Source organism: Corapipo altera, unplaced genomic scaffold (genome assembly GCF_003945725.1).
Source record: "Corapipo altera isolate COAL_440 unplaced genomic scaffold, ASM394572v1 70, whole genome shotgun sequence".
Lineage (NCBI taxonomy): Eukaryota > Metazoa > Chordata > Aves > Passeriformes > Pipridae > Corapipo > Corapipo altera.
The window spans coordinates 984,730-998,353 of record NW_020884911.1 but is presented as its reverse complement, the minus strand read 5'-3'; the positions used below and the strand labels follow the sequence as shown (position 1 = coordinate 998,353).

Genomic DNA, 13,624 nt, shown 5'->3' with positions numbered 1-13,624 from the left:
ATTTCATGTCCAAGCCCAACAGGTGAACAAACAGCTACTCCAAGATTTACTTTCTTTGTGCTTGAGGCAGCACAGAACCCACCAGGAGGAAAGGGAATCCAAGGGCACATCTAGAAATGGTCCTCCCACCTGCCACTCTCTCCCCAGTTTTTTCTTCCAGTGGGATGCAGGTGCCACTCCCCAGTGATGATAAAATAGGAGGCTGAGACAGCACAGCCCCCAAACCCTCCCAGTCTCCAGCTGCTGCACAGACCTGTGGCCAGACAGGACCCAAATCCACAGCACAGCCCCCAAATCCTCCCAGTCTCCAGCTGCTGCACAGACCTGTGGCCAGACAGGACCCAAATCCACAGCACAGCCTTGGGGGAGATCCAGCTGCTCATTCCCAACCACAACCAAACATCCAGTGCCACTGTCTGTCAGCCCCTGCTCCCTCTGCCCTGAACCTCTGGCATTCCTGCTTTGAGTCCATATCCACAAAACCACAATGCCAAGGGCAGAGTTCTCTGCCCACCAAGGACACACCACCCAGCAGGGACATTTCTCTCCTCCCCAAGAGACTCCCACACTCCACATCCAATTCAGGGAACACCGACTCTGCTCCGGGCTGGGAAACCAAAGAACGAGAAACACTTAAAACCACCCCAAGTCTTGAGAGTGTCCAGGCCCGGGAAAAAGCCCTTCCCACCCCATGCTTGGCCTTTCCCAACCCGAGTTGCTCCTGGAATGCACATCCACCCCCGGGTCAGACACACTGGGGTGTTTCCTGCACACCAAGCACCAGGAGCCTGCAGATGCTCTGCACTGACATCCACAGCCTCACTCAGCCCTACAAGGGACAGCAAAGTGGCTTTTCCTCCTCTGACAGAGGAGAACTCACAACAGACAGTGCTGGCCCAGCTGAGCAGGAGGATCCATCCTGGCTCACTCTGTTCTTGTAAAACACTGCAAACCCTGCGGGGCTGAGGTTTAAAAAGCTACATTTAGGTCACAAAAAAGCTCCCTGGCTGGGACAAGTCACAGATCCCAAAATCTGCGTAAAAACCCGCAGGAAGAGGTGCTGAGCGCACAGGACTTCAAGGTGCGGCAAGCAGGGGTTCCCTGAGCTGCAGGGACATGGCCCTGAGCGCGGCTTTGGGCTGCTGCGCCCTGCAGACCGTGCTCTTCAGACCAGCTCTCCGTCAGGATCTGGCTCCTCGCGTGGGATCCGCGAACGCTTGCGGACAATCAGGGCAGGAGAAGCTTCGTGCCTCCCCCTCCCTGGTCAGCACCCCCCAGTTCCTCACTGGAAGCACCAGTCCCGCTCTTACCTGTGGAAATCTGCAGAGTTCTGGGTCACAGAGCAGCTCCCAGGGCGATTCTCTGTCGCACCAGCAGCAGCCACGAATCTGAAGGCAGGACACCGCCATCTTGGGGGGGATGAGCCACCACTTCCGGGTTCGGACTCTGTGGTTCCGGTTTAGTCTCGATGGTCTTGGAGGACTCACCGGTTTATTTTATTTTTTTCTTTAAATTTCGCTTTATGGGTTTTTTCCTTTTTTCTTTTTTTTTTTAATTTTATTTTGTTGCACTTCTTTTTGGTGCTGGAGGTCGGGATTGCTTAGGGGCTGGCGGCTAAAAAATACCCCCCTCCCCAAGTCGCCCAACTAATTCATAATTCGCACCATACCTCATTAATAGCTAGTATTAATAACTATTATTAAATATTATTTTACTATGTATTGCATTAATATATGTTGCATTGGTATTAAATAATTATTATTTGATAATATTATAATAATGATGTCGTATTATTACTAAAAACTATTATTCATAACTATTATTAATAACTGTTAATGAGTGCTCCAGATGAGAGTCAGTGGGGTTCCTGCGCTCCAGCCGGTGCCAGGAGATGTCTCCTCCCTGCTGCAGGGACATCCCCCGGCGGAGGCTGCAGGACGCGAGACAGTTAAGTTTTTAATTTTTAATTTTTTTATTTTTATTTTTATATTTGATTTTTACTTAATTTTCCTTTCTTTTTAATTTTTTGTTTCGTTGTTCCCTTTAATTTTATTTTACGATTTTTTTTTTTTTTTTTTTTTTTTTTTTTTTTTCATTTTCCATTTAATTCATTTTATTGTATTTTTCATTTTATTTCACGTTTCGGGTCCCCTGGAGACCCGGCGAGATTGACAGGCGATCCAGCCAATGGGACCGTGGCACTGCCGATGGGGGGCGGGGCGAGCCGGGCCATGACCAATGGGAGAGCGGTGCGCGGATCAGGGCAGCCAATGGGCAGGCGCCGCGCGTTTGCGCGGTCAGTTTGAATCGCGGGAGCGGTTGGAGCGAGATGGCTGCGAACGGGCGGTGAGAGGGATACCGGGATTAATGGGATTGGGATCGGGATAAAGAGACTGGGAGGGTGCCGCGGCCCACGGAGCTGGGCCGGGGGTTCACGGGGCTCGGTCCCCCCTCGGGCTCTTCCCGCCCCTCCACGATCCCAACCCGACCTGCCCTTTTCCCTGCAGGAGCTACGAGGCTCAGATCCGGAATTACCAAGGTCCAGACCCGCTGGAGCCCTGGGACAGGTGAGCGCGGGTCCTGCCCTGGTGTTGCCCCATTCCTGGCTCACGAATTGCCCTGGCCCAGGAATTGCCCCATCCCTGACTCAGGAGTTACCCTGGCTCAGGAATTGTCCTGGCTCAGGAATTGCCCCAGTCCAGGTATTGCCCCTGCCCTGGCTCACGAATTGCCCTGGCCCAGGAATTGCCCCATCCCTGACTCAGGAGTTGCCCTGGCTCAGGAATTGTCCTGGCTCAGGAATTGCCCCCGCCCTGGCTCAGGAATTGTCCTGGCTCAGGAATTGCCCCTGTCCAGGTATTGCCCCCACCCTGGCTCAGGAATTGTCCTGGCTCAGGAATTGCCCCGGTCCAGGTATTCCCCCATCCCTGACTCAGGAGTTGCCCTGGTTCAGGAATTGCCCCCATCCCTGACTCCGGAGCTGCCCCATCCCTCTCTCGGGCAGTTCCCTGGCTCGGTGCTGACCCCGGGACGTTTCCAGGTACGCTCAGTGGGCAGAGGGATGTCTCCCGCTCCAGGAAAAGCAATCCCTGTGGCCCAGGCTCCTGGAGGAGCTGGTGAAGACGTTCCTGGACGACACGAGGTACCAGCAGGACCCGCGGTTCATCAAGTACTGCATCAAGCTGGTGGGTAAAGCTCTGTTTTTTGGGGAATTAAACTGTCCTAAAGTATTAATGGGGCGGTTCCGGGGCTGCAAAGGGGTGTGAGAGGAGAGGGAGGGCTTGGGGAAGGGCATGGAATTGAAATTCCCTGCAGAACCTGAGTCTTGCTGAAGGGCCAGTGTGTTTTTAAGCTGCCTCATTGTATCCTGAGAGAGGAATTTTAGCTGCTTTTATCCTTAAAACGTTACACCTCCCTACCACGAAAACTAAGAAATTGTTGCTTTTTCTTTTTTTTTTTTGCCTTGTATTTTTTTTTTTTTTGGAAGTTCTTACGGCTTGTGCACCTTCTCCTGTGCAGGCAGAGTTCATCTCTCCCCCTGGCCAGTATTTTGAGTACCTGCACGGGCAGGGAATCGGAGCAAAGTCCTCGGATTTCTACGTGGCTTGGGCTCAGCAGCTGGTGAGCGAAGGCAACGTGCAGGGGGCAGGAGCTGTGCTTCAGAAAGGGCTCCACAACCAGGCAGAGCCCGGGGAGAAGCTGCAGCAGCTCCACTGGTAACTCTGGGACCTCTTTTCCTCACCCATAATGCTCATTATTACTCCTAATTAACCAGATGTGGCGCGCAGCTCGTTATTTTCTCTGCTGTAGCAGGGGCAGATCGATGGTTGTTTTTACTAAATATTAATTAAATGCTTCTCTGCTGTTCAATATTTATTGGGTGTTTTGGAAGGTATATGGAGAAAAACTGCCCCAGAGTGTCTTCAGTGAAATAAGGCCCAGAAAGCAAATCCCTGAGCTCAGAGTCTTGGAGTTTTCAGCATTTAACTGGGAGGAGCTAAATGCAAGAAACCATGTAAAATGTAACGTAAAATTTAAAGGAAACACCCCACTTTCTCCTCCTGCTGCCCTTTGCAGCCCTTTTTAGTTTTGTAGCTGTGGAGGGAACAGGAGATGTCCATATACAATAAAAATCCTGGTTGTCACTGTTACATTTCAGGGCACGATGGCACCAGGAAATCCAAGGTTTTTGGGAGGTGGGAGGAGAGGGAGGCAGAGGATTTCATGGTAATAACTGGCATTTTTTTTTGCAATTTAGCTGGTTGCAGAGTTCTGATCCTGGGAATCATCCTTTGCGAGGTGAGGCTGAAAACACCTGTCTGAGTTGTAACTCCACTAAATGAATCTTTAGCTCAGTCAGTTTTGCCATTGAAGAAAACAAGTTTTCTGCTTCATTTTTCCCCTGTTTTCCTGACCATATTAAAAATTCTTGAGGAGACTGTATTCAAAACAAGTTACTAATTTTCCAATGCTTCAATTCAATAAAAATGCATCAGTGAGCAAATGATTTCTGCTCATGTAGTGAGTAGAAATATTTATATTATGTTTTTCTGTCCTAGGTGCTGCTGTTGTAAAACCACTTCAGACTTCCAATAATGTGAATCAAATGGATCCTCAAAAAGAGGGTTCAGATGTTAATCCCTGCAAAAATCAGGTAAATCACGAAGAATTTGGGCACTGGGGGAAAGATGCTCCATAAAAAGTTTGGATTGACGAGCTTCACTGAAAAAGAAAGATAAAATACAGGAGTGTGGTGTGTCTTACAGCTGCTCCTGATGTTTTCCTGCTGCACCACATCTCCATGGGAATGTGTCATTATTCTTGGAAGGAATAATATTATCAATGGATTCTATGCCAGTTTTCTGCTTGGATTTTATTTCCTTTTTTAGTTTGATGTTTTATTCCCCCTTGCTCTGCTTTAGGGTCCTGATGCTGCTGGTTCTCAGCCCTGCCCTGCTGGAAAAGAAGAAGTGTAAGTGTCTGGGTGGGGTTTTTCTTAAAAGCCACGCCGCATGAGAGCGAACTCGCTCCGAGGATAAAATCCAGCAAACCTGACCCTTTCCTGCTTTTTTCCTGCCAGGAGGTACATCACCTACATCTCCAGATCCGAGGTGCTTCCCAAGCCACCTTCTCCTGGGGCTGCTGAGCGCAAGCAGGTCCCGATGTACGCCAAGGACCTGCTGCTGTGCGAGGGCTCCGAGCTCTCCTTCGAGGAGCTGAGGGCCCAGAGATACTTCAGGAGATACGAGCGCCTCAGGAGGCAGAAACAACTTGGTATCCCTCTTTTTTCCACCTCTCCAAACAACTTCTTCCCGGCTCAGCTCATCCCCTGGGTTTGGCTTTTCCAGCCCTGGTTGTCCTGGTGGTGTTTCTCCCGAGGGACAGTGAGCAATTAGTGCTAAATGTTGTGGTGCAGACCAAATATATCTGTGTTATAAATACAAGCAGCTTGTAATGACCACATTGAGAAACTCAGGATGAATTGTTTCATTGAATCTCGTTGTTTAATCCTTAGAGGAAGAGGAGAGAGAGACCATGAGGAAAAAGGAGTCGGCTGTGCTGGAACTCCAGGCCCTGCAGAAGAGGCTGGAAGAGCTCACCCAGCTCAGCAAAAACCTGAAGGAAACCAGGCTGAAACCAGGAGCTGAACCAATCCAGAGGGTGGTGAGTGTGTCCTGGGATGGGCAGGGGATTTGTCCCACAAAATTTAACCGTGCTTGAGGAACCAGAGTGGATTGTTAACCAAATCTGGAAGTTCTGGCTGCAATACTGATACAGGCACCTGGAGCAACTTGGAATACTCAGATTTTAGTGGTTACACCCCAAAGTTTGGGTTTGCATCTCTAGAATCTAGTTCTCCAAAGTGTGAAAAGCTGTTCTAGTCGTGCAAAACTAAAGGGAAAATGGCAGTGGCTGTACCTGGGGGGGTGTTTGGGTGTCGAGGGATGTTTCTCGGCTGGACTTCGTGGGATGCTTGAGCATCATTTCTCACCCCTAAAGGTACCCCTGTGTGCCAGGCCCAGCACAGCCCTCCCAGGGAACTGCGTGGCACCTGCTCCAACCTCAGGTGTGCCCAAGGTGCCAGAGCAGCCCCAGCCCAGTGTTGGCCCAGCCCCTGCTCCCACCCTGCCGCCAGCAAAGCCCCTCGGCCGCCGGCTCACATCGGCCTCCCTGTGGGAAGGAAGGGAGAAGAAGGACAGAGACAGAGTTCAACCAGAGCTTGGGGAGCTCCAGAAGAGTCTGGTACACCCTCCCTTCAGTGGTGCCTCAGCTGAGGAACGGGCACATCCCAACTCAGCTCTGCAGCAGTGAGTATGAACAGGCTCCTTCAATTCGTGTCCTCAGCGCCTACACCGGCTGGGAATGAACCAAAAAGGAGTTTTTCTACCCCTTCTGAAAAGAAAAAAACAAACCCACCCACCTGAAGTTGCCTGTGGAAACTGGTGTTTGTTAGGCATGGAGCAAACTTAGTCCTCACTGCAGTGTTTAATTCCTTTAGCCCGCTGTGGTTTAATTATGATGAGAGAGAATTCGGTGTGTAACCGCCTGGCTGTCCCTGGAATAAACACCAGGAATGCCTTGGTCGTGCAGATCCCACCCCGACGTCTCCAGAGGACAAAATTGTTGGTATTTTTCTCCTGCACTTCTGCTATGGGACTTGGCCAATAGAGGACACAAAACTGGGGGGCAGAGGGAGAAACCCAGGCTGGCAAAGGGTGGCTGAGTAGGCTTGGCCAAGTTGGAACCAGTTATTCACTCATATCACAGAATTCCTTGGAGGCAAACTGTGTCCGAGGAGAGTGTTGAATGCATTTTAGCCTTTCTAAAGGACTCTGCTGCCTTCCAGGTTTCATATTCACTGGCAGCTGTAGGAGGATCTTTCAGAGGTTGATATTTAATAATATTCTAAAGGACTTCTCACTTCATTTAAAGAGGGATTAAAATGGTATTTAAACAGTTTTCATTCCAAGCTAATGTCACTCTTTCCTCTGAAGGCACCCTAAGAGATCCACTGGATTGACTCCTGCTGTGGATGTGAAGGAAGGTGAGGAGCCCAGTTTGGACAGACACTGATGCTGTTGGTGTGACTGTTCCTGGCTGGGGATCAATAATTGCATGTGGACACTGGTTCCAACCCTAGCAAAGATTTTTGTCTTCCCTGACTCCATCCCTGTGTGTCTGGGCAAGGTCTCTCCCTTCCTTCCATGCATCCAGCCCCTGTTCCTTTCCTAGGGCAGTCAGGAGATCCCTGTTTGTCCTTGCTGGGATAGATCATTCCTGTGAATTGCAGACAGGTTCCTCAGGGGCCACCCAGCTGTCCCAGGTCCCTCTTGTCCCTCAGGGCGGTTTCCCTTGGGAATCTTCCCTGCAGGTCTCTAAACAAGCCAAAAATCCCTCCCAAAATCCCGCGCTGTCATTCCTCTACTCGCCTTGTTTACTTCTCCTCACTAACATTTCTCTTGCCGCTGGAATGTCCGTAAACAATCCCAGGCTCCTTCAGGAATGATCTGATCTCCCTGTTGCCTTTTTCAGCCTGCAGAGGTGGAAATTCCTCCTTTGCCTCTGGAAATGCTTCCCAGGCCACCCCGAACACCTCTCTGGCAGGAGGGACGCAGGCGACGCCCTTCAAAGTGCAACCATCACCCACGGTGCACACGAAGGAAGCCTTGGGTAAGATCTTTGGAATAACATCCTGCTTCCTCTGGAGTCAGCGGCATCTGGCCTGGAAATCTGAGTGCTCCACTAGCCAAGGAAGTTCTTTAGTGGTGGGCAAGTTCACCGTTCAGTCAACGAGGAAAATATTAAACCATCAACCTTCTGTTGGGATTTGGATGACCCAGAACTTTGGGTGCTTTGACAGCATCCCAGCAGCCACATCCCATAAATTCCTGGAGAAGTCCCTGCCAGGCTTCCCTGGGAGTCCCTGAGCTGCTCTTGTCACTGCTGTCAGGGACTCCTCTTTGTAGGCAGCAGAGCAATTTGGAAGTTGCCAGCTCTGCTTGATGTTGAGCTGAACAAATCTCCCTGAAAAGAAATCAAAAAATAAACCCCCAAAACTTGTGGCGTTCTTTAGTTTTCCAAATATCCAAGTTTTCAAAAAATCTGGGAAATTAAAGGAGAATTTGCCCCCTTGGGAGGCCTTGGAAGGTGTGTGGTGGCCAAACTGGACCTCCCTGTGTCTGTTCAGTTGTCTGGGGGGGGGTTAAATGTATCTGGGAGGAATAATTGTTACTGGCATTTGATCAGTGATAAGACCATTACAATTAATTACCTTTTAAGACTCTTATAATTAATTTGCATTTGATTTGTCTGCAACACAATGAAAGAAGCTCTGAAAATTTCTTTTGTTGGGAATGTTATTCCTGTGTTTTTTGGTTTTTTTTTCTTTACTTTTTTTTTTCTTCATTTATTCTTTATTTTCCCTTCATTTTCCCTTCCATTTTTCTTCACTTATTAGGCTTTCTCATGGACGTGTTTCAAACACCCATATTGCCTGAGCTATCACCCCTGGACAAGAGCAATGAAGAACTAGAAACCTTTTTCAGGAAAAATGGTGTGTGCTATTTATTTTCCCAAATCCATCTTTTATTTCCCATTTCCACCTCCCATCAGTCCTCACTGTGAGAGTTAGGACAGGCTGAAACCCAAGGTTTTACAAGAGTGAGCACAGAGAGATTTCCCAACTGGCTTTGGGCTGGAAAAATCTGATTTCCAAACATTTATTGGAAAGGGGATTTGAGTGGGAATTCTGCAGGTGGAGGGACCTGGATAGAGGGGGAAATGGAGCTGTTTAAATAATCTTTGTTGGGTGAAGATAACATTGGTTATCTCTTATTTTTCAGAGCCTGATGGGTGTTTGAAAACTAATGCTGCTGTCCCTGTCACTCCTACATTTTCCATCTTTCAGGATGAGAATGAGAAGGAAAACAGCAGGTAAGGAGGGAAAAAGGAATAGCTGAGCTGAGCTCATGGAAAATTCCATGTGGGATTGATTCCATTCCATAGAACTTTACCATGGCTGTGATTCCAGTCGGGATTGGCTTGGATACAGCTGGTAGGAGCTGTGTGGAGAGTGGCACGAGAAAAGCTGTAGTTGCTACCCTGGAATTGCCCAACTTCCCTGTTTGGACAGTGCTTGGGAAGCTTCATTTTCTGGGGAATTTGGGGATAACTCGTTTCTTTGAGCTGCTGCAGCTTCTCCAAGGGGCTGCAAACGGGACTCTTAAGAAAAGAAATATAAAAAAATTGAGGTTAAAACCAAACAAGTGTGCTTTGATCAGTGTGCCTGGGAGAGCTCCTGGGGAGAGGAGTTCTAAAATTCCTGTTTTTCAGCATCCCACAGCACAAGAACAAGCCAGAGGAGCCCAGAAGTCTTGGACAACAACACTTGACTGACTGTGCAGCAGAAGTGAGTGATGATCCTGCAGGGATTAGCTTTGGAAGTGGATTATGGAGTTATGGGGGTTATCAGATTTACCTTTTGTCCTCTCCCAGTCCCACAATATTCTTGGGAAGGATGCCAGGCTGAAGTCTGGACGCCCTTTCCCGTTCCCTGCCAATGGGATGAGCCTTTTTTTTTTGATTGTTAATTCTCATAACACTTCTGGGAGCTTGACAGTGGAGACCTCCTCCCCTGGGATGGATCCAGCTGCAGTTCCTCTGTGGATTCAGCATCAGTTGGGGGGGCAGGAAGAGGCATTTCACCTTCCAGTCTCCCAGATTCCATAGCCAAGGAGATGCATAAAACCTCAGTCTGCTTGGATATAAGTGACCCCTGTATCATGAGATTGGCTCTTCCAGGCTCTCATGGCAATTTTTTTTGTGCTCTGCTGCTGATTATTGCCAACATTCAGGTCTGGTCCAAAACTATGGAAACCTGGGATGCAACCTTACGTTGCCATTCCTATATTTTCCTAATAATCCTTTTATTTTTCTAATATTACAAGTTGACTCACCATTAGGCTGCTGGAGGTCACAGTGCAGACAATTTGATGGTTTAATTTTAGATCTTTTATCTCTTTTCTCCCGTGTAGGAAGAGACGGGGACCACGGAATTCCTGAGGGATGATTACACAGTGTGGAACATCCAGTGCAGCAACAAAACCTTGGCTGCCAGTCCAAACAACACCAGAGACTTTGCACGAGCTGCCCAGCTCGTCTCGACGCCCTTCAGCTACCTGGCAGCTCGTTCCCTACAACCTTTGGGGGACAGAGGTAAAATGAGGAGTATTTTGGGATGAGGGTGTTTGAATTTGGTGCTTCGTGATTCCAGTTTTGGCCACATCCTACCCAGGGGACAGGATTTGGCCAAATCCTCCCACTGCTGCCATTCCTGAGCCCACATTGCCTGTGGGAAAACCAGCTGGGAGCTGGCCCAGCACATCAGCTCTCCAAGGATTTCTAATTGGAGGGATGAGAGATTTAAGGGATGAGACAATGGGTGTGTCCAACCAATTCCAAGGGGTTGTGAAGGTCAAAACAGTGGCTGAATCCCAGCACCACCTTTATGCTGCTCTGCCCCTCCTTGGTCTTGGAATACACCCCCTGGAGAAATCCAGCCCTAATCTTTACTCGCATATTTTAAATCAGGCTTGTGGAGTTCCAGTTTTCGTGGGGAGCTGTGGGTGGGAATTCTCTAAATGTTCCTGTGTTTGGGGAAAATGAACATTGATTTGCTCTTGTTGCTGCTCCCTGTGTGCAGCCCGTGGGGATGACCTGCCACAGATGGATTTGGAGTTCTCTGGGGAAGTGCACAAACAGACAAAAACCAAGAAATTAAGGTATGTCGTGACTGGCTGGGATTTCAGGACACCCAGAGCAGAGCTGGGCTGCTCTGCAGCTCCCAGTGCAAGTTTTCCAAGGAATCTGATGTATTTGTGTGAGCCTGGCTCTGCTTAGGATATTTCTCAGCACTCTGGGGATAAATGAACCTGGGTTGGGTGACAAGGCCCCAAAAAATGCTTCTAGGATTTAATTTTTGCCACATTTCAATTAAAAATTACCTGTCCAAAAATCCACTGCTTTCTTCCCTGTTGGCTGATGAACTTGAAAATTATTAGATATCAGGGAATGGGACTTGACCAAATATTATTTTTTTAAGAAAATTCCATTTTATTCATCTGAGTGCTGGCCAAGGTTCTGAGTGTGGGCGTTTGACATGTTTTTTGTGCTTCCTGAAGGTACCAAACCCCTGTGGCAGAAGGGTCAGTTAATGATATTTTGGTTTCAATCCTTGTAGCCACGCCACAGAGCAAAGGGAGCTCCAGGAAAACATCTTGAAACGTGGGAATGGCATTCAGGGAATTGTTGGAGCTGGTTCTCAACGACAACAGGGGCAGAGAACCACGAGCAGAGCTGAATCTTCCTGTGCAGGGCTGGAGAGAACTTCCCAGGAGAAGCTGTGTGGAGGTGGTACAGCCCAGAGAGCGGGAGCTGCAGGCACAGAGCATTCCCTGGTTTTTTGTGCTGTATATTCCAAAATTGGAGCAGGGGTCACCTGCAAGGGATGTGAGGAGGGACAGCTGTGGGTTGTACCTGTGTTTGGATGATGCCAAAGATATTCCAAAGTGCAGGAATACTTGGAGTACTCACAGGTTCTGCACTCATCAGGGCCCAAACGCTTTGGGAAAATCCAGCTTTCTGGGCATCTTTAACAGGTGTAAATCCTAGAATGTCCAAATGGAGGGATATTTAACTTATCCCTCTTGGGGTTTATGTTTTGTAATATTTCCTTTGAATCAGTGATGCTCATTCAAGTGTAACCTTGTGTGACCTCTTTGAAATGATGTTTGTTGCTTAAATACTTCTCTTTTTTTTTTTTTTTTCCATGAAGTCCTTGTGGAGAACCCTTGGGATAAGGCATTGATTGCCAAGTTCTTGTCGGAGCTTCCCAAGCCTCTCCACACCTACACCAACTACTTTGAGTGGAAATCTCTCCTCCCATTGATCACACTGAAGGCTGAGCTCCCACTGGGTAAGAGCTCCTTCAGGTATTGCATTTGCAAGCATTTCTCAGTGTTTTTCCAGGAAAAATTCTCGGGAAATGTTTTGGAATTCAGCTTCCTTGTGCACATATCCAGATACCTTCCAGGTTATCCCCACCTCAGTTGTGGGGTTAGACCAGGGGTTGGTTGGTTTGCCTTTTGTAGCATGAGCCTTTTTGGATGCAGGACTCTTGAGTGGTCGTTTTCCTGGTTTTCCTTATAATCTGGGACACAACCCCCGAGCCTTGTATGGAGCAGCAGCGGTCCCGTGTCAACAAAAGCTGTAGGGACGGCGATTGCAACACCCCTGTGGGACTCAAACATTGGTGTTTGCTCTTGAGGACACGGCCTTTGGAATTTGATCCCTTCCAGGGGGGGTCAGACCAAAAATAGAAATGCTGGTTTTTTAGCATGTGGCACTCCCAGCACTCCTGGTTTCAGGAGTTGAGTCTAGGCTTTCTCCTAGGGAAGGGATTTGTTGGAAGGAAGAAAACAGCTCGGGGCTTAAATAATCCATGTGGGCTGGTGCTCTCCTTTTTTTTCCCTGAGTAGTGATTCTCTTCCTGGAGTCTTCAAGCAGGATTTGATGTTGTTCATCTCTTTAAGGTTCCAGCTCATTCCATGTGGATTGCTTGGTCGGAGAGGGAGCTTTTGCCCAAGTCTATCAGGCTTCCCTCCTGGATGCCAATAACCCTCGGAACAACCAGAAAGTCGTGTTCAAGGTCGGTGGGATTGGGCCAGGAATGCTCTCCTGGAATAATTCTGGAGTCTTACAGTAGTGAGTGACACCTCCCTTTGGCCTTTCCATTTCACATCTGTCCTTGGGACATTTTTGTGGATCTTCTCATCAGCATTTGGGCTTCCAGGAAAAAGCCTTCTTTGTGTTAACACCTCATGTGAGATCTTTTTGGGATAAAAAGGTGATTTACACTTTCTTTTGAGCATCAGGGATACACCAAAGCGTGTGACCAGAATGGAATTGTGGCATGGAATTGGATTCCTGATAGGACAGGATTGATCATCGAGTTTATTGACCTGAGGTTAATTTCTGTGAGGGAGGTGAAGCTCTGTTACAGTTTTCCCAGAGAAGCTGTGGCTACCTCATTCCTAGAAGTGTCCAAGGCCAGGTTGGACAGGGCTTGGAGCAACCCGGGATAGTGGAAGGTGTCCTGGAGCAACCTGGGATAGTGGAAGGTGTCCCTGCCCATGGCGGGGGGTTGGAATAGGATCATCTTTAAGGTCCCTTCCAACCCAAACCATCCCAGGATTCCATGATTCCATCATATGTACTTATTTGGGAAGGGAAGATGCCAAATCTCCCACTAAAAAACCTCAACCCGAGAGGAACTTCTGCTTTCAACGCTCACAGATTTTCCCAGTAAATCCGCTTCTTACTTCCAGGTCCAGAAACCTGCCAACCCTTGGGAATTCTACATAGCAACCCAGCTGGTGGAAAGGCTGGACCCCAGCCTGCACCACCTCTACACCCACTTTTATTCTGCTCATTTCTTCCGGAACGGGAGCATTTTGGTGGGTGAACTCCACAGCTATGGAACGTTGCTGGTGAGTGGCATCAGCTTCTGCTCTGGAGAGCATCTCTGTCCATCCCCTCCTGCTCTGGAGATCATCTCTGTCCATCC

At 48.6% G+C, this 13,624-nt stretch overlaps 1 protein-coding gene and 1 long non-coding RNA gene across 3 annotated transcripts in view; one reads left to right on the top strand and one right to left on the bottom strand.

Annotated features, from left to right (window-relative positions):
• LOC113952184 overlaps nt 1–1,352 on the bottom strand; it is a 3,162-nt gene extending 1,810 nt beyond the window's left edge. The window contains exon 1 of one of the 2 annotated variants that reach the window (XR_003529429.1): nt 1,311–1,352. This is a non-coding gene — a long non-coding RNA (uncharacterized LOC113952184). Of the gene's footprint in view, nt 1–514; nt 982–1,310 lie in introns of those variants that run through there. The other variant, XR_003529428.1, reaches the window with a different exon arrangement.
• Nucleotides 1,353–2,298: 946 nt separating this feature from the next.
• Nucleotides 2,299–13,624, top strand: part of BUB1 (BUB1 mitotic checkpoint serine/threonine kinase) — a 12,646-nt gene continuing 1,320 nt past the window's right edge. Inside the window, exons 1-21 of the mRNA XM_027653798.1 lie at nt 2,299–2,346; nt 2,508–2,567; nt 3,041–3,185; nt 3,520–3,716; nt 4,259–4,299; nt 4,560–4,654; nt 4,923–4,972; nt 5,081–5,274; nt 5,516–5,664; nt 6,001–6,308; nt 6,996–7,045; nt 7,534–7,671; nt 8,459–8,554; nt 8,844–8,934; nt 9,334–9,409; nt 10,035–10,215; nt 10,703–10,781; nt 11,240–11,439; nt 11,834–11,974; nt 12,591–12,706; nt 13,386–13,547. Coding sequence (XP_027509599.1) covers nt 2,330–2,346; nt 2,508–2,567; nt 3,041–3,185; nt 3,520–3,716; nt 4,259–4,299; nt 4,560–4,654; nt 4,923–4,972; nt 5,081–5,274; nt 5,516–5,664; nt 6,001–6,308; nt 6,996–7,045; nt 7,534–7,671; nt 8,459–8,554; nt 8,844–8,934; nt 9,334–9,409; nt 10,035–10,215; nt 10,703–10,781; nt 11,240–11,439; nt 11,834–11,974; nt 12,591–12,706; nt 13,386–13,547 — 2,586 coding nt within the window. The 5' untranslated portion in view covers nt 2,299–2,329. The remainder of the gene's footprint in view (nt 2,347–2,507; nt 2,568–3,040; nt 3,186–3,519; nt 3,717–4,258; nt 4,300–4,559; nt 4,655–4,922; nt 4,973–5,080; nt 5,275–5,515; nt 5,665–6,000; nt 6,309–6,995; nt 7,046–7,533; nt 7,672–8,458; nt 8,555–8,843; nt 8,935–9,333; nt 9,410–10,034; nt 10,216–10,702; nt 10,782–11,239; nt 11,440–11,833; nt 11,975–12,590; nt 12,707–13,385; nt 13,548–13,624) is intronic.